At 35.3% G+C, this 19,653-nt stretch overlaps 1 protein-coding gene across 1 annotated transcript in view; it reads left to right on the top strand.

Annotated features, from left to right (window-relative positions):
• CUNH1orf141 (chromosome unknown C1orf141 homolog) overlaps positions 1-19,020 on the top strand; it is a 53,770-nt gene extending 34,750 nt beyond the window's left edge. Inside the window, exons 7-10 of the mRNA XM_045064708.1 lie at positions 4,826-4,931; positions 13,485-13,554; positions 14,800-14,989; positions 16,709-19,020. Coding sequence (XP_044920643.1) covers positions 4,826-4,931; positions 13,485-13,554; positions 14,800-14,989; positions 16,709-17,281 — 939 coding nt within the window. The 3' untranslated portion in view covers positions 17,282-19,020. The remainder of the gene's footprint in view (positions 1-4,825; positions 4,932-13,484; positions 13,555-14,799; positions 14,990-16,708) is intronic.
• The last annotated feature ends 633 nt before the right edge of the window (positions 19,021-19,653 follow it).

Here is a 19,653-nt window from a genome sequence, read left to right as displayed (position 1 = left end):
TACTGTTATGCTGAAAATAAATAAAAAATAAATTAAAAAATAAAAAAAAATTTAAAAAGGAGTTTCCTAGGTATTAATTAATTTATTACTAACCCTGATTATTGCTAACATGGAGGATGAAACATGAAGAAATACATACTTTGGACCATAATTAATGCCATTATAATTTTTGTTGCATATTGCCACCTTTTATAATTTTTAAGAAGATTTACAGCATCCATTGTCTGGACTATTTTATCCTCAACTACATGTTTTATTTAGGTTCACATTTTTTTAAAAAATCTTTCAATAAATATATATTGTAACATCATAAGTTTACTCATAATAATAAATTTATTACCATCTTTTAGAAAAATGTAACATTTTAATTTAAAAAAAAATTAAATTGAAATATTCATATGAATATTAAAAATTAAATAATACAGAAAAGCTAATAAGAACACAAAGCACTTCCATCCTGTACTTTTTGTTCTAATTTTCCCTTTTTAAAGGTAACCATGTTTAACTTTTAGGAGGGTTTTAATTTCTCTTATGATTAACTCCATAATTTTAAAGAATGAGCTTCTACTACTATTTTTTTATTTATCTACTTTAAATATTATCTACTGAATAATCAGTAAAATATACTTAAATTAGCTTATTTACACTGCTCTACACTTCTCCCCATTTTTTCCTTCCTTTTTTTCCTCTTCTCTTTTTTTCTCTTCTTTTGTCTTCTTTCTTTCCATTTTCTTATTTTTGATAGTTAACTTTTGCACCTATAAAACATCTAAATATTTATTCTTTTGTTTCAACTTTAGTCATTAACTCCTATTCCCCTTTACATAAGATGAAGATTTTAGCAGTCCCATTCTTTTCTCCCACTCTCCTCCACACCTTCTTCCCCAAGTCAAGTATATATTTACTTTTACATTATTGAGGTCAATGATTGTATCAACTTGCAATTATGTTGGCACCCTCATGTTTTGTCTATAGGTTAATTCTAAAACTCAAAACTATAAATAATAACTATGTTACTGTGACATTGTAAATAATCATTCATTGCAGAACAAAGTAATGTGCTAGGATTATTGTTCTTCTCAATGAGTAAAATGTAAAAACAAAGGATCCCTTTGCTTATTCTCCATCACTTACTCAAAAAGCAATGCTATATGTTAGTCTGCCTCACATTGAGAATTTGACTGTCCTGGAAACTTTTGTATTTTTTCCTGAATATTCTAGTTGGCTTTTTTTTCTTGTGGAGAATGATAATAATAGCAAACATCCATATAGTACTTATAGTACTTCTATAGTATATAAATGCATATATATCTGTATATATATATATGTATGTGTGTATGTGTGTGTGTGTGTATAATTTACATCTCCAACAACTCAATGAATAAGTACTATTTTTATTCCTATTTTATAGATGAGAAAGAAAGAGGCACAAAGAAGATAAGTAATTTGGCCGAGATCAAATTATAAAGAACAGAGCTAGGAAGAACCTAACAGTCTGATACATACTCTTTACCTCTAAGATATGCCGCCTCTGAAAAAGAAACATGTAACTTTCTCATTATATGTGGATACAGTCAAGCTTCCTTATTTGTTCTCTCTATTGAGTGGAATCCATTCCAATCTTCTTGGAGGAATTGTTCGTTGGAGTCCCGTGACTTTTGTTCTAAATTTGATCCATTATTCTTAAGCCTGCTCTGGAGTTGTCACTGGGTCATTCCATTCCTGGTTTAGTTGCCAGATTCTAGTACTCCATGTCTTATTTCCTCTTGGATTTCATCTTTATTTTCCTAGAATATTTCTTCAAGAAACTTCCCTAGAAATGTCATTTACTTATTTTTCCCATGTATATGAATGATAGTTTAGCTGAGTCAAATTATATGTTTAAAATTATTTTTTCCCTAAACTTTGATGACATTGCTCCACTGTTCTATGTCATTCAATGGTGCTAATGAAAAGTTTTCAGTCTTTTGTAAGTCATCTTACTTTTTTTTTCCTGTAATCTTCTAGAATCTTCTCTTTATTAATGTTGTTTTGGAATGGTCTAAGGATATGTCTGAGTGTGGTAATTTTACTTCAATTCATTCTGTTCAGTGTTCTATAAACTCCACCATAAATTCAAATGTCTTTCTTTAGGTCTCAAAAATGTCTTTCTGTCATTTCTTTTCCAGTTTCCTTTCCACTATTTTCTCTGTTCTCTAATGGTCAGATAATAGATTTCTTTGACTGATCTTCTATATTGCTATTCTCTATTTTTTTTTTTTGTCTCTGAAAATTTGCCCTTTATTCTGATCTTTTTACTTCATTTTGGTTTGGTAATGACATTTTAAATTTCTTTCTTGTTCTTAGTTGTTTTTTTCTTTTCATAGTCTCCCATTATATTTGTTCTCAATGTTTTCTGAGGATATTAGAGTTCATTTTCTTAAGTTATTTTCTGTTTCTTGAATTATCCTCTCTTTTCTGTTGTTAGTGTTCCTTTTATTTATCATGATGGGTATTTCTGAAATTACTGATTTTTATTATATATGATAAATCTTCATTTATTCATATTTAAGACTGAAGATATGGGTTAATCTTTTTATGAAACTGCTATTAATTTTATAAATAAGCATTTCTTTAGAATTGAGAACCAGCTCTTCTGTGTATACACCAGAATTCTCAACCAGCTAGCTTTACTTTAGCATAAAAGGGCAGAGAGCAGGTAGTTTGACTGGTAGTCTGTATTTCAGATGCTAAAATGTAGAGAGTTTCATCCTGGGAACCAAACTCATATTAGCAGTAAGTTCAGTAGCAGAAGAGCACTTATTTTATCCTGGGATTAATTAAATACAATTTCCTATAACTTTGTATGTGGGCTAGAGTAAGTGGGAAATGGGGGAAGTGACAACTGGTTCAGAAATTCCAACTTTTATTTTCATTCTCACCCTAAATATCTGCCAATTTTAAGCCTGGAGTTTCATTGGAAAACAACTTTAATACCAAAAGATTCAAATACAATTGATAAATTCAATAACCATCTTTGATAAGACTACAGAAAATACTTAATATGATAAAGAATATCAACATAATTTTACAAATTATACGTATATAAAACTAATAACCAATTTCATAATTAATGATAATACATTAATCTATGGCATGGCAAGAGTGACACTTGTCACCATTATTATTTACAAATAATATTGTATTGTTTTAATGCAAGTACTGAGCAATGCAACTGGAAAAGATAATGGAAGTAGTAAAAGCTCTGGAGAATTCTGAGGCAGTATTGCTGAGTAAGTCCCTATTATACCATCCCATCTCAATGACTATAAACTCTAGACAAGATACTCACAAGACACACACACACACACACACACACACACACACACACGTGTGCCTGCACACACAAGCCACCTGAAGACCCTAAAGAGTAAACAAAAGAAGGTGACAAAGAAAAAGCATAGAGCAAAGTTGAGAGCAAAGTTGCTATTTTTATGGCTTTTAGCTTGAAGGGTGGATGAAATTAGCACTGCATGGGGCATCTAAAACGCCAATGGAAAACTTATGTAATTTTCTGGCCAGAAGAGCTAGAGAGCAATGTTCAGGACAACTGAAGCTTTTACTCAGCCATCAGAAAGGATGAATACCCAACTTTTGCATCAATATGGATGGGACTGGAGGACATTATGTTGAGTGAAATAAGTCAAGCAGAGAAAGTCAATTACCATATGGTTTCACTTACTTGTGGAACATAAGGAATGACATGGAGGACATTAGGAGAAGCAAAGGAAAAGTGAATTGGGGGAAACTGGATGGGGAGATGAACCATGAGAAACTGTGGACTCTGAGAAGCAAACTGAGGGTTTTAGAGCGAAGGGTCATGGGGGGATGGGTGAGTCTGGTGATGGTTATTAAGGAGGGCTCATATTGCATGGAGCACTGGATATTGTACATAACAATGAAACTTGGACCACTGCATCAAAAACTAATATGTATTTTATGGTGACTTACACAATATAAAAAATAAAAATAAAAAAATAAGAAAGGTTAAAAAGGTTAAAAAAAAAATGAAGGAGGACTAATAGAAGAGAGCCAAAGATGGTAGGTAGCCCCTATCCAAGTCTCTCACTGACTCCTGAACCATGCATGTTTAGGGAGATTGCAGGCAACCCAGCTAAGGATATAACAACTGAACTGAGATTTGAGCTGCTGCTCCAAAGACAGAGGGCATTTTGAACCTGACCAAGCTAATTGTTAAAATAAAAACATCAATAATCTTTGTAAGGATAGAGTAGATCACCAAAATCTCCCTCTATATTAGACATCTAATAGTATCTGAGACACTAACCTAGGAAAGGCTAGATCACTTTTTCCTGTTTTCCCCTTTTACTCAGAAGTATACTGCTGCATCTGCTCTATGTATGAGTAAAGTTTCTGTTTAAACTAAGAAGGCTTTTTTGGCTCAGTATTTGAACTTCACACTTTCCTTTTATTTGGAGAAATAAATTTTATATGTGAATATAATGGAGACAAAGAAAATAAAAGTTAGCAAGAAGTGTGAACATAGACCAATTTTTTAATTTCTGTGATTTGTTTCCTCCTCTATCAAGAGTTATTAACATTCATATCATAGGGGTGCTTTTGAGGATTAAGTGAACATTATATTTGGAAGTATTTAAAGAACCAAACAGCTGTTAGTTTTCATAATTAGATATGCCAAATGTGAATAATTAAATTTAAATTATTTATCAATATACCTGGAAAGGAATAATTTCTAAGGTAGTTTTCTATTTTCCCCGATGTTTAGGTGAAGAATGCTAACGCTTTGTGCTACTTACATCCACAGAATACACAACCATGTAGAAGAACACTGGGTCCTACAGTCATTTCTCCTGTACGCAGGATTCAATCCAAAGCTTATAAGAAGGAAAAAGACTCTACTTTATTTGCAGGTATATATTTTGCATTTTTATATGGAAATAGCTGAAAATTAACTGCATCTAACTTTAAGATATAAGTATTAAGAAAATTTTTAATTAAAGAATATCAGTATCTGATCATATCACCACATTATTTCTCTACTTAATAACATCTGAATGATGTTATTCATTCTATTACAAAATGGTAAAATCAAGATTCCTTAGTATGGTATATAAGATTTTTCCAAACTTCTATTCTGTCTCTTTATCCTCACTGATTCCAGTCACGATCTGTTCTGAATACTGTGTAATTTGATCCATTCTGGTCTCTATGCTCAGAACATATTTCTCCACCTGATAGATTCTTTTTTAAAGTTTTAATTTAATTTTATTTAATTTTATAATTTTTTATTAACATATAATGTATTATTAGCCCCAGGGGTACAGGTCTGTGAATCTCCAGGTTTACACACTTCACAGCACTCCCCATAGCACATACCTTCCCCAATGTCCATAACCCCACCACCCTCTCCCTATTCCCCTACCCTGACAACCCTCAGTTTGTTTTGTAAGATTAAGAGTCTCTTATGGTTTGTCTCCCTCCCAATCCCATCTTGTTTCATTTATACTTTTCCTACCTCCCAAACCCCCCACATTCCCTCTCAACTTCCTCATTATCAGGGAGATCATATGATAATTGTCTTTCTCTGATTGACTTATTTCACTGAGTATAATACCCTCTAGTTCCATCCATGTCATTGCAAATGGCAAGATTTCGTTTCTTTTGATAGCTGCATAGTATTCCATTGTATATATATATACCACCTCTTCTTTATCCATTCATCTGTTGATGGACATCTAGGTTCTTTCCATGGTTTGGCTGTTGTGGACATTACTGCTATAAACATTTGGGTGCATGTGCCCCTTCAGATCACTACATTTGTATCTTTAGGGTAAATACCCAGTAGTGTAATTGCTGGGTCATAGGGGACCTCTACTTTCAACTTCTTGAGGAACCTCCATGCTATTTTCCAGAGTGGTTGCACCGGCTTGCATTCCCACTAACAGTGTAGGAGGGCTCCCCTTTCTCCGCATCCTTGCCAGCATCTGTCATTTCCTGACTTGTTAATTTTAGCCATTCTGACTGGTCTGAGGTGGTATCTCATTGTGGTTTTGATTTGTATTTCCCTGATGCCGAGTGATGTGGAGCACTTTTTCATGTGTCTGTTGGCCATCTGGATGTCTTCTTTGCAGAAATGTCTGTTCATGTCCTCTGCCCATTTCATGATTGGCTATTTGTTCTTTGGGTGTTGAGTTTGATAAGTTCTTTATAGATTTTGGATACTAGCCCTTTATCTGATATGTTGTTAGCAAATATCTTCTCCCATTCTGTCAGTTGTCTTTTGGTTTTGTTAACTGTTTCCTTTGCTGTGGAAAAGTTTTTGATCTTGATGAAATCCCAATAGTTCATTTTTGCCCTTGCTTCCCTTGCCTTTGGCAATGTTTCTAGGAAGAATTTGCTGCGGCTGAGGTCAAAGAAGTTACTACCTGTGTTCTCCTAAGGATTTTGATGGATTCCTTTCTCACATTGAGGTCCTTCATCAATTTTGAGTCTATTTTTGTGTGTGGTGTAAGGAAATGGTCCAGTTTCATTCTTCTGCATGTGGCTGTCCAATTTTCCCAACACCATTTGTTGAAGAGACTGTCTTTTTTCCATTGGACATTCTTTCCTGCTTTGTAAAAGATTAGTTGACCATAAAGTTGAGGGTCTATTTCTGGGCTCTCTATTCTGTTCCATTGATCTATGTGTCTGTTTTTGTGCCAGTACCATGCTGTCTTGATGATGACAGCTTTGTAATAGAGCTTAAAGTCTGGAATTGTGATGCCACCAACTTTGGCTTTCTTTTTCAATATTTCTCTGGCTATTTGAGGTCTTTTCTGGTTCCACGTACGTTTTAGGATTATTTGTTCCATTTCTTTGAAAAAAATGGATGGGATTTTGATAGGGATTTCATTAAACGTGTAGATTGCTTTAGGTAGCATAGACATTTTCACAATATTTGTTCTTCCAATCCATGAGCTTAGAACGTTTTTCCATTTCTTTGTGTCTTCCTCAATTTCTTTCATGAGTACTTTATAGTTTTCTGAGCATAGATTCTTTGCCTCTTTGGTTAGGTTTATTCCTAGGTATCTTGTGGTTTTGGGTGCAATTGTAAATGGAATTAACTTCTTAATTTCTCTTTCTTCTGTCCTGTTGTTGGTGTAGAGAAATGCAACGGATTTCTGTGCATTGGTTTCATATCCTGACACTTTACTGAATTCCTGTACAAGTTCTAGCAGATTTGGAATGGAGTCTTTGGGGTTTTCCACATACAGTATCAAATCATCTGCAAAGAATGATAGTTTGACTTCTTCTTTGCTGATTTGCCTTTAATTTCTTTTTGTTGCCTGATTACTGAGGCTAGGACTTCTAGTACTATGTTGAACAGCAGTGGTGATAATGGACATCCCTGCTGTGTTCCTGACCTTAGCGGAAAAGCTCTATTTTCTCCATTGAGAATGATATTTGCGTCCACCTGATAGATTCTTATTCATCTTTAATATTTGGGACACTACAGCTGTAATTAAAAGAAATTCTGACTATATATGGCTCAAACAACAAAGATATTTATTTATTTATTGTTTTAAAGATTTTATTTATTTATTTAAGAGAGAGAGAAGGAGAGAGAGAACAAGCAGAGGGAGGAGGAGAGGGAGAAGGAGACTCCCTGCTGAGCAGGGAGTCTGATGTAGGACTGGATCCTAGGACTCTGTGATCATGACCTGAGCCAAAGGCAGACACCTGAGCCACCCAGGCGCCCCAAAGATATTTATAATCTCAAATAATAAGCAGTCTATCAGTAAGGCAGCTCCAGGCTTGGTTAAGTCAGGAGCTTGATGGGATATATCCAGTCCTTCCATCTTTCCTCAAGTTTCTTAAAATGTAGCATGTCCTCCTAGACCTACTGTATGTTGTGGTGCCTACTATTCAAGATAACTTGTATGGGTAACAACATCCACTGAAAAAGAGAAAAGCTTTTTGGTCCGTTTGTAAAATGAGAAAAATCCTCCTCAAAACACTCTAGTAGACCTCCCCAGTTGTCTCCTTGGCTAGAATAGCTTAATGCACCCATATCTAAACCAATAAATCATTATCAGCTTAGATAAGGTTTTCAAACCTTTAACATGGTCCATATAAGATATATAATAATATATAGAGTCATATATTAATAATAAATAACATATATAAATATTATTTTATATAATAAATAATATATAATGTTCATATATTATATATAATATGATTCAGCTTCATGGTATCCTAATTGTCTTTTTCTCTGTTAGCTGTACTTGATTGTGGTACTTTAGTGTTTTGTGGAGTTATGACTAAGGACACACATAATACATTGTATTCTATTCTATTTAATTTTTTTTAATATTGGTCAAAAGATGCTAAATTAATTTAGTATCTAAACTGATAGGTTATAGCTCACATTTTGAAAAGCACAGGCTGAAATCATTTAAAGTTTCACTTCCTTGAGTTAGGAAGGAGCCCAGCCTCCCGTGAAATACACAAAAGACTTGGTTGTTTGGAGAAGGGTGAATAAAATAGAGTTCTATTAGCATAAAAGGGGGAAAGGGGACTGTTGAGTAAGCAACCCTCTTTTTACCACATTATTCCTATCTGCAGTGTTTCCTAATAGCAGGCTGTTCTACTCATTCAACAAAGCAAATTTCCCTTTATAAAATTTGTTGAGTCTCTCTACTGAAGAAGCATTATAGTTCTTTTACCAAAGTCCCAAATTAAGACATCTGGGAAATTTGGCAACATAAATACAAATTTATCTTGACCAAAGTTAATAACAAAAAGAAGAAAAATTCATTAAATTGAAACTAAGACATTTTACCCTAAACTCAAAGAAAATCTGCTACATATGACAAAATGAAGTAGTTTGAAAGAAGATTCCAGAAGTTGATTCACAATTCCATTTCCTAAAAGAAAGCAAGAGTATTTAAAAAGCGGGTAGAAGATATTCTGAAAATACTTCTATTAACCCCACCAGCACACATGCTCAAGGGAAAGGGGCTTGTTATTAATGATGGGTCACAGAAAGATGGAAAAACCTCCCCTCTCACTTTCCTCTTTGCAAATAGTCTAAATCTGTATTAGCAGTGTTTTGAGAGAAATGTAATGATCATACCTAGCCCTTTCTTTCTTTGGATTCCTAGTATTGCTTTGAATGTACTCAGAGGGAAAACCTCTAACTTAGATAAGCAAGGTCTTGAAAGGAGGGTTGACAACAGAAGAGATAAGATACAATTTCCTAGGAATCATCTTTGCAAGTATGAGTAATAGCCACAAGGATAAATGTGTAAAGAAAAAACATATGACCCCATAAAACAGCCCAAGAGCTATGAGGCCTTTCTTTGACTAAATGCCTCCTCAAACTGAATTGCTTACTCCAGACAGAGGTGAAGAACTCTAACCCATGTGGCTCTTCACACGTAGATGGACAGGGTGCCCACCACCATCACCACCGAATCAGAGGTTTGGTGAAGAGGTTTCACAGAACATACAGTTAACAGAAACAAATTTCCCCATTATGATTCAGGGCTCCAGCTCCCTTGCCAGCTTTCTTAGGCAGCTGGATGCCTGAACTCATAACATAAGGTAACACCAGGATTTGCCTATTAATTTCTAAGATGAGGATTTAACAGTATTCAGATAAACAAGGAGAGTGTCCAAAAATTTCCCTCTATTATTTTTGGACTAGCACCAAGCCTGGTTTTAAGTATCCTGATTCAAAAGTGAGTAGATGGAAAAACAAGAACATGGGATTTTTAAAATATACTGTAGCAAATAAGGAGATAATTTAAAAGATAGCTAATGGTCACATTCTGATGGAAATTGTACCCCATGAAACAGGAGGAAATTTAGAGAATACTTGTTTTATATGCTCAAGAGTTTAAAGAATGTGAGGATTCTGTGAAACAAGATTCGAAGATATAAAAGATAATTGCCAAAAATGAAATGGTGCTGTCAGAGCTAAAAATATTTTTAAGGTAATTCACAGCCTAAAATTATGTTAAAAGAGTGAAGAGTAGAATAAACATTGGAGTAAACCAAATCAAAGATACGAAGGACAGGTTTAGGAAAATCACATAGAATGCAATGTGAAGGGACAGAACCATGACTGGATTAGAAAAGATAGTATACTGAGGGAACAAAACAGGTATCCAAACCTGAAATAACCAGTGTGTTTGAAAGAGAAAACAGAACAAAGGGATTAAGTTTGCTGAAAAAGAGCATAGGAAAACTATCTTGAAATAATGGAAGTTCTCAATATCTTGATTTTGTTGATGCTTACATGACTCTATTTGTCAGAATTCATCAAAATATACATGTAAAATGCATACACTTAATTGTATGCAAATTACACTTCCATAAGTTAGGTTAAAAAAGAAAGCAAGAGACTAACACTGCAGAAGTCTAAAACACCAAAAATAAGATAACCTAGGGGTGCCTGAGTGGCTCAGTCGGTTAAGTGTCCAATTCTTGGTTTTGCCTCAGATCATGATCTCGGGGTCATAGGAGAGTCCTCGGCCCTGCATAGGACTCTGCATTCAGCACAGACTCTGCTTGATGTTTTCTCTCTCTCCTTCTGCCAGTGCTCTACCTCCCTGCTTGCACTCTTGGGCACGCTCTTTCTCTAAGTAAAATCTTTTTTTTTAAAAAAAGATTTTATTTATTTATTTATTTGACAGAGATCACAAGTAGGCAGAGAGGCAGGCAGAGAGAGAGGAAGGGAAGCAGGCTCCCCACCGAGCAGAGAGCCTGATGTGGGGCTTGATCCCAGGACCCTGAGATCATGAACTGAGCCGAAGGCAGAGGTTTTAACCCACTGAGCCACCCAGGTGCCCCTCTAAATAAAATCTTTAAAAAATAATCTACTATATCTAAAATGATCTGGAGATTATTAAATAATAATCTAAAACAACCTGGGAAAAGAGTTGTATAAATGCAATAAATATTAATGCTCCATTTAAAATACAAAATAGGGTTAGTTTTAAAGTCAATGATAGTTAAACATATAACATAATTTATCAAATTCTGTGCTTCTCTCTGTGCATTCTTAGTGAATTCCTTGGTGTTTTCTTCCAGCCCATTAATTCTCACTTTTGTGATGTAATCTAGAGTTATATTATTTATTTTCAAGATTTCCAAGATTTTTTTATATTGAGTTTTTCCTTCTTCAGCCTGTTTTCATCTCACAATATCTTGGGTTTTTTATATGAATATTTTTCATTCATATTTTTAAAGTTCCTACACATATCACATTTTGTCAAATCTAAGATGTCAACAATTGACACTGTCGAACTATGACATGATGCTAATATACACCTTAGAATTTTAAAGTTGTTTTTAGATTCTTCTATTTAATTTTATTACTGAATTTATCTTCTACTTGTTAACTTTGTTGACTTTCTTAGCTTTATTATTTTCCATATGTTTTACAATTTTAGAAGTTTCTCTCTTTGCTTCCAGTTACTCACTTCACCTTACTCCTTCCTTTCAGAACTTTTGCAGTTGCTGCCACTCAGACTTCATGGCCCTCAGGCTGACCCAGATATTAGAGTTGTGAATGGAGCTCCCCTGCCAGGGAAATACTGGGGATATGGCAGATCCAGTTATCATGTGCCGAAGTGGTTTAACTTACTTAGCTCCTGGTTACCGAGTTGGCCCTGGGAAGAAGTGATTTTTCACAAACCAGGGAACCTCAACCCAGCCCCTTATTTCTATCAGTGGACCTGTCTCTCTACTTGCCCTTCCCATTTCTGTAAATGGTTTTAGCTGAGGCTAAAACCTAGGTATCATTCTTGATTTCTCTATTTTCCATATCCATCCATGAGTCAGTGTAGTTGGATCAACCCCCAAAATATAACGTGAAGCTGGCCGTTACCCAGATTCCCTCTGCTACAGTCCTTGTCTAATCCACCAACATGTCTCATCTAGACCACAGCAACAGCCTTCTAACTGGTCACTTCACTGCTACTATTGCTATCCACATTCTTCCATGCCTCCAGACTGTCCATCTCAGAGCAGGCAGAATGATGTTCCTAAAGCATAAATCAAACTTCTTTCTTATTCTGCTTAAAACCCTCTAAATGATCTCTGTCATAACCAGATTAATGTCCTAAGTTTTCTGTATGCCTTATGTGCCTCTATATGATTTGGCCTCTGCTACCTCTCTCATCTCATCTTTCTCCACGCTCCCCCTCATTCACTACACTCCAGCAATATTGGCCTTTCAGTTCCTTCACCATTCCCAACTGATTTCATGCTGCAATCTTAATACTTGCTGTTTCCTCTGCCTAGTAGTCTGTTTTCCCAAAGCTTCACCTGTTGCATCTTTTCTCAGACTTGAACTCAAATATCTCCTCCTAAGAGAGGCCTCTATAGCCACCATATGTGAGGTGCCATGTTTATTTATTTTCATAATACTTACAATTGGTTGAAATTATTTTATGTATTTATTTGTTGGTTTATTTGCTTGGTTGTTGACTGTTTCCTTGTGTTGGAATAGGGCTTCTGTGGTAACCTGTTATACTGAAATATTGATCCTTCAGCCTTCAAGAGTGCTGTGTCGGCCTTATGTCAGTCTGGCCACAAAGTGTACTCAAGTGTTTATCCCAGTGTACTGTATATAGAATATTAATTAAAATGTTTGCCATGGGGGCACCTGGGTGGCTCAGACAGTTAAGCATCTGACTTCAGCTCAGGTCAGGGTCTTGAGGTCCTGGAATTGAGTCCCATATCAAGTAGGGCTCCCTGCTCAGTAGGGAGTCTGCTTCTCCCTCTTTATCCCTCTCCTTCTTTTCCAGCCTCTGCACACACACTCTCTCTCCCTCTCAAATAAATAAATAAAATATTTAAATAAAAATTAAAAAATAAAATGTTTGCCATGCTGTGGAAAATGTTGGGAAACATTGAACTAGAATACAAACTACTCGAGGACAAGAGAAAAGTTGAATTTACTGCTAATAGCATATGTGTCTGGGAACACTTCTAAGAAACTAGAGAAATGCTAGAGTGTCCGCTAAGCATACTTGGAAGAGTTCAACCCTGGACATCTCCTTCATGCCAGATGGCAAGATCTGCGTGACTTCTGCTAATTAACCTCCCTCTTTACCAATAGTGTTTAACCATCTGAGGCTTCCTACTGGCTAATAATGACTTTGCATCTTGGAAAGATTTAAAAATTTGGGAATGTCTTTCACAAAAATCTCCAAGGCCAGTTTTATGTTTGATTTGTCTAAGCCAAACATTACATCCTTGACCTCAGTCTTTTCCAGTTCTGTGTGGTCCACTTAAGTTCTTACTTTAAAAAAAAAAAAAAAAAAGTTCTTACTGAGTAGCTACTGCAGATCAAACCCTATACCAGGTCCTTTCCAATATTGTTTTACATTGTAAAATATTTTATACAAGATTATTTCTAAATGCCATGATATGTGAGTGTCTTTTATGAAAATCTTTTATAATTTCAGCTCAAACTGAAAAAAATCCTGGGGAATCATTTGATCTGGCTGGTCACTCAGAAGATTATGTCAGTAAAAGGTAATTTATTTTAACATTTTTATAATTTTATTGTGTTCAGTGATGTTTCTTATAGGAAGAGTTCTGCCTTTTCTTTTTTAGTAGACCAGAATGCATTTATTCAGGCACAGTATTAAGATTTAGGCCTACACTGCAAGCCAGTGACTGGTCTAAGAGTGCTCTACTAGTCAGCAGCACATTCATACCTTGAACTCACACTCTATCCATTTCAAGTTCACAAGCAAATGGAAAGAGGAACATGCAAAAATGAATGGAGAGACTACAACTGTGTTTTTCTAGTAGAGACAAGTTTAAATACACTACAATATGGATGTAAGAAAAGTAGCTTTGTAGTCTTGTATAAAGTACTGATCTTTCTCATTAGATCCTCAGAGTAAAATCTTGTTAACCTTGCATGTTTTACACTTTGGAGCAATAATGTACAGCCTCTCTAAGTTTATCTCAGTCCTTCTGTTTCTTTCTAAGATGGTATCTGAGTATATGAACGAGATGTTCACTGGACTTTGTGACATTGAGGAAACGGTACTTGAGTCAGTATCTTGGTTAATGCCCTTGTATTGCTGGTTTCATTTCTAGGTGTTCTGTGGCTGCCGACATCTGTAGTTCATGAATATATGGTCTGTTCTCTCTAAACTTGGATTGGGTCCACTCTCAACTCATTAGTGTGGTAGAACTCTCTAAGCCTCCCATCATGACCTTCATCTTCCCCTAGACAATCCATACCTCACTCATGCCAGGCCTTTGACATAGGCTTCCTCACCTCTCAAATGGCAACCACCTTGGTAAGCCTAAACTCAGTGTCCATGTCCTATGTGAACCAAAGTAAATCTGTAATGAAAACTCTATCTTCTTTCTGCCTATAACCATCCCATACCATTGCATTCTGTTAACAAAGCTGGGGCCACCCTTTGTCGTCAGGAAGCTGCCTCGCAAAGTACCTTTTCCCCAGAATCTCAACAAATGGCAAATATCTCTCTACCTTTGTATAATATTCACTCTACACAGTATACCTCCTCCATACTCAAAAGTCAAAGAAGCATATATATTACTACTGTATTGCTTCCACCCCTGCTTTTACTATTTCCCTCCTACAAGGTTGGAAGGAATTGTCTTATCATGTTGAAAGTGTATGGCTGAGGATTTGGGTTAAATGCTGGCAGTGACCCTGAGGGATCAGGGAGACAAGAACTGACAAACTGAAATCAACCCTATCATTATGTATGCTGCAATTGTGTTCATTTTCAGAAGAAAATCTGCCCCACAGATGGATGATTTTAGCACAGAAGAAAACAAAACCATCAAAAATCATCAATTAAGTGATTACTGTTCTATAAGAAAGAAAAGCTTGCTTCCCTTGTGCTTTGAGGATGAGCTGAAAAAGCCAAATGCCAAGATAATCAACACTAGTCCACCAAAGACAGTAACTTCTCATGTGGTAATAATATCTACTATTGTTCAGTAAATATGTGTATAATTACTGCTTGTAGGAATCTTAAATTCTAGTGACTGGAATCTTTGACAAATCCTTTTAACTTTTCAGTTTCACATTGCAAAGTAACAATACTTAGATTCTTAATGCTCTTTTTAGAACTGCCACCACAAAAGTGGGAATTCCTTTGCATCAACTATAAGTTTTGTGTTTTTCTTTATGAAGAAGGCTTTATCATTTTTTTGATTATAAAAGAAAAATGGTATTTTCAAAGTGACTGCATTATATTTCACTTTTCTAACACTCTATTTTAGCTATTTGAACCAGAAAATACATCCACTGAAGGATATTTGATAGCTCACAGAATCTCTGGGAAGACTGGAGAGACAATCTGGCTTGAAAACTATACGGTCAGGAGTCACCCAGCTACAACCCCAGACTGCTCCACTGGGACCCATGCTTTTGTTATGGAATTAATGACTTTGATTCTGGGCAGGACATACTATTTCTAAGATCTTTGCCACTCCTGCTCTTCAAAGCAGATATATCTGCTACCATTCTCACTAGAGTGGTTTTCACAATAGCTAACTTTTCCCTGTGCTTGCTTTCTCTGAACTGAAGACTATCTCAGGTGTATCTGATTGGCAGAGTCTAAGTCACATGCTTATGCCCTAAACTCAAGGGAAGCTAATAAAGCTAGTTTCTGCCTCTGTGTAAGATTTATAACGAAGAACATTTCCAGAGGTGTTGGACAGACCAAAAAAATGATGAATCTCTACTACCGAGGTTAAAAAGGTGACATTGACATCCCAGTGGATTGCAAAACTAGATCTTTCATTATCTTTAGGAATTATAGACAACAATATATCTTTCTGATGTACAGTTAGATGATCCTGGTTTCTTCATTAATTATATTTCTAAAGGAAAGGTAGTAATCACTGACTTAAAGTTTGCAAAGTAAACACTGGTAATAGGAATATTTGACCAGCTTCTTTGGAGTTAATCTTTTTGCCCTATAATGGAAATATGGGAAAGAGTTGCTATCACTGTGAAAAAATAGTTTATTTTTTCAAGTCAGCCTATTACTCTGGCTATTTTATTCTACAAATATAGAGTGTTTTTATGTGCTAAGTAAGGGTTGGAGTACTAGAATAAATATAATATTATAAAGATACTTTTTATATTCTTGGAATTATTAGGATATCCAGACTTTGTAATTTTGGTTATAATTAGTTATGTCTCTTAAGATCTTTGGCTTAATTCATTTTTTTGGTGGTATGCTTCTTATTTCTGAACATGGGAACCTAAGAAATGCCAGAACAAAAAAAAAAAAAAAAAAGAAAGAAAGAAAGAAAAGAAAAGAAATACCAGAATAATGTTCCATCCCACCAACTATCCTATTTTCCAATGACAACATCTCACACATCTAAGAAATGTATTGATTTGTTCATATCTCACTTTATTTAAAAAAAAATTGTAGGAGGCCAAAAGTTCAGAATTTACCCCTATCATCTCAACAGAATATTAAGAGAAGGAAGTATGTCATATACAAGTACATATACAAGTACATCTTTTTTGTGTTTTTCAGTACCATTCTTGTTCATATTTTTAAAAATCTCTGTAATCATTTTTAGAATATTTTACCATTTTATTCTCATGTTTAAAAATATATATAGCCTTCTTGTCACACTAACAAGACTAAGTACTCTTTTCTTTAATCCACAGGAACAAAATGACACAAATCCCATAATTTTCCATGAGACTGGATATGTACAAATGTTACTTTTGACAAAAAATAGGCTTCCTCTCCATTGTATGGAAAAGGAAAACATTTACCCATATAAGAGAGCAGATTTTGTTTTAGAAAGAAATTATGAAATCCTCAAATCTTTAATTAGTGATCAATTTATTATATCTTCCAAACCTAAAAGAATTATGCCTACAACATGGAAAAGAGATATACAAGCAATATCTTTTGAAGTGGGCCGTAGAGTTGTAGAGGGTAAACTAAGGAAGAAAACTAATAAGCAGACACTTGAAAACATATCCTGGAGTAAACTCTATAATTTCTCACAGACTTTTTCCAGCCTAACAAAAAAATTTGTTGGCTTCTTTGATGGAAGTGTTATTCAAGAAATGAGTGCTAGACATGGCAACTTTGAAAGAATGTTTTCTACAATAAAACCAAGGAGCAAATTCAGTGCCTCACCTGTCAAACATCGCTCAAAGCCTTCAAAAAATATACTCGAAGTCCATAAATTAAATAATGTAACACCAATGGATGATTTGTTAAACTAGTGAAATGAAAATTACACACCTCAAAAAATATTATATAGAGCAATATTTAAGTAACAAAAAGCAAATAACGAAGTTCCAAGATCATTGACGAAACTCTTACCAAAATAATGTGTGAACGGATGGTGTAAGAAAGCAAAACATTGACATTGGAACTACAAGCCAACAGTCTTCTGTTCAAGAAAAGCCAACATTTTTAGTAAATAAAAGGACAAAATTAGGAAATAATTATCAACAAGAAAAACTAGTTCATGAATTTTTATGATCTAAATTAGATTCCTCAATCGTCAGCATTTCTATGGTCAAGTCTCATTTGGGACCAAGAATGACACAGACTGTTTCTGGAAATTGGCTGTTTGAAGACAAATAACACCAATAACCTTTCTTAATAATTGGGTATCAGATAAGACAAATGTACCATTAACTTGATGCATGTGGAATTAATTATATATCAGCATTTTGGATAATCATTGGAAAATAGTATTACATTAGCAATTCATGCAATTTAAAAAAAACAGTAAAATTTAAAATAGCTTTTTGTTAGTTGACACTGGAACTTCATTGCCTTTTCCAAGTATAACTTTGACTTTTTTCAGAACTGTTAAATAATTTAAAAGAATAACTTATCCTTAATAAGCTAAAGTCCTATAAAGAATTGAACATCATGTGTGTTATTATATTGCTATTTTACTGTTTCTTATTCACCCAAACAGTAAAAAGGCAGAACTCAAGTTAGACACAAGTTGGATTTCAAAAGTTAATTTTTAATCCATATGTTTAAAAGATTTTTTAAAAATCTGAACTCTTAATATGTGAGGAGATGTAGTTTTAATTAGAAACATTTATGTTAGGGGAAGCCTTTGGGGGCCTTTGGCAACTTTGGCAACTTTGGCAAAGGTGAGGACATACATTTTTTCAGGTTCCTGTTTCTGCTTCCGATTTTCTTTACTGTGTGCCAAGGCTCCTCTTGTGCACCTCTTCCCAAGGAGGGTTAGGTTTTGGCTCTAAAACAATCACCATGGGGGAGGGGTTGGGGAAGGGGTGCAATTGGAAACTGTTAATGAGGGAAGAGCAAGGGTAAAAGTCTTTGAGGTAAGATGATGGGCTCAGGTATGAAGGAGGTAGAGGAGGAACATACAAGCTTTCCTGGCTCTTTATACCTTTCTTCAGGTTACTGGAGGAGAAGCAGCAGTAGCTCAAAGTTATGAAGTCATCTTTCTCTTTTCCAGCAAGTAGGGGCTGACCCTCTAGTTGTCTTGGCTTGGTGTCATCCAGTCTTCTCACCACCCCCCACTCCCACCCCATCCCGCTTTTCCCTCCTCCCTGGCTCACTGCAAAGCAAAATAGTTTCCCTAACTACACTGCTGGCTCAGAAAATAAAATGCTTTTTTAAAACTCTTTTTTAAAAGCTATCAACAATAAAAATAACGAGAAATGGAAAATGTACCTAATAATATCACAAGTAATGATGGTAGTTTTTCTTGATACTCATTGTAAGATAAAGACATATGAAACTTGAATATGGTATACATGAGTAAACCTGGGGAAAGAATGTAAACTGAGCCTCAGGTTACTGCAAGCCCCACGTTGAGACGGGACAATACCTTATTGTGGTGGTATTATTTATCAGTGTTAAAAAAATAATGTGGAGTCCCTGAGTATTTGAGTGTAGCAAACATTCATTAAAAATTCCTTTCCTGGGGCGCCTGAATGGCTCAGTGGGTTAAAGCCTCTGCCTTCGGCTCAGGTCATGATCCCAGGGTACTGGGATCGAGCCCCACATCGGGCTTTCTGCTCAGCGGGGAGCCTGCTTCCTTCTCTCTCTCTCTCTCTCTCTCTGCCTGCCTCTCTGCCTACTTGTGATCTCGATCTGTCAAATAAGTAAATAAAATCTTAAAAAAAAAAATTCCTTTCCTATTTCCACCCTTTCCCCTGCTCTTAACTTCTTAAAAGATGCCCCCCAAAGTCTCTTACACTATTTTTTCTAAATTAAATATTGGACCTAACTATAGTATTCAAACTTTAGCCCCAAGTAGATGCAAATTAAAACTAAGGATTTCTGTATTTGTTGTTTTTGGAAGTTTCTGCTGGAACTTGGGAGTTTTATCTTTTAGGAAGGCATTAAATCAACTTAAAAATTACATTTGGCTGAGAATTCTCCATTAAAACAGCTAGACATCTGGGAGCAGTGAGTTCTGGGAAGGTAGTGACCTACGCTCAGCACCTTTCTCCTCTACTCTCAGCTTCCATCTGTCATCTTTTAAGCCAAACAGCTGCTGAGATGGTCAGGCAGTGGAGTACAAGGATAGACGTAGTTTCCCTTCTGATGCTGAGATCCCAGTATGGCCCTGGAGACCGGACTCTGTGTCACAAGG

Source organism: Mustela putorius, unplaced genomic scaffold, assembly GCF_011764305.1.
Source record: "Mustela putorius furo isolate JIRA1106 unplaced genomic scaffold, ASM1176430v1.1 tig00003853_pilon_pilon_pilon, whole genome shotgun sequence".
In the NCBI taxonomy this organism is placed as follows: domain Eukaryota; kingdom Metazoa; phylum Chordata; class Mammalia; order Carnivora; family Mustelidae; genus Mustela; species Mustela putorius.
Note: the sequence above shows the minus strand (reverse complement) of the source record. Positions and strands in the feature narration are given on the sequence as shown.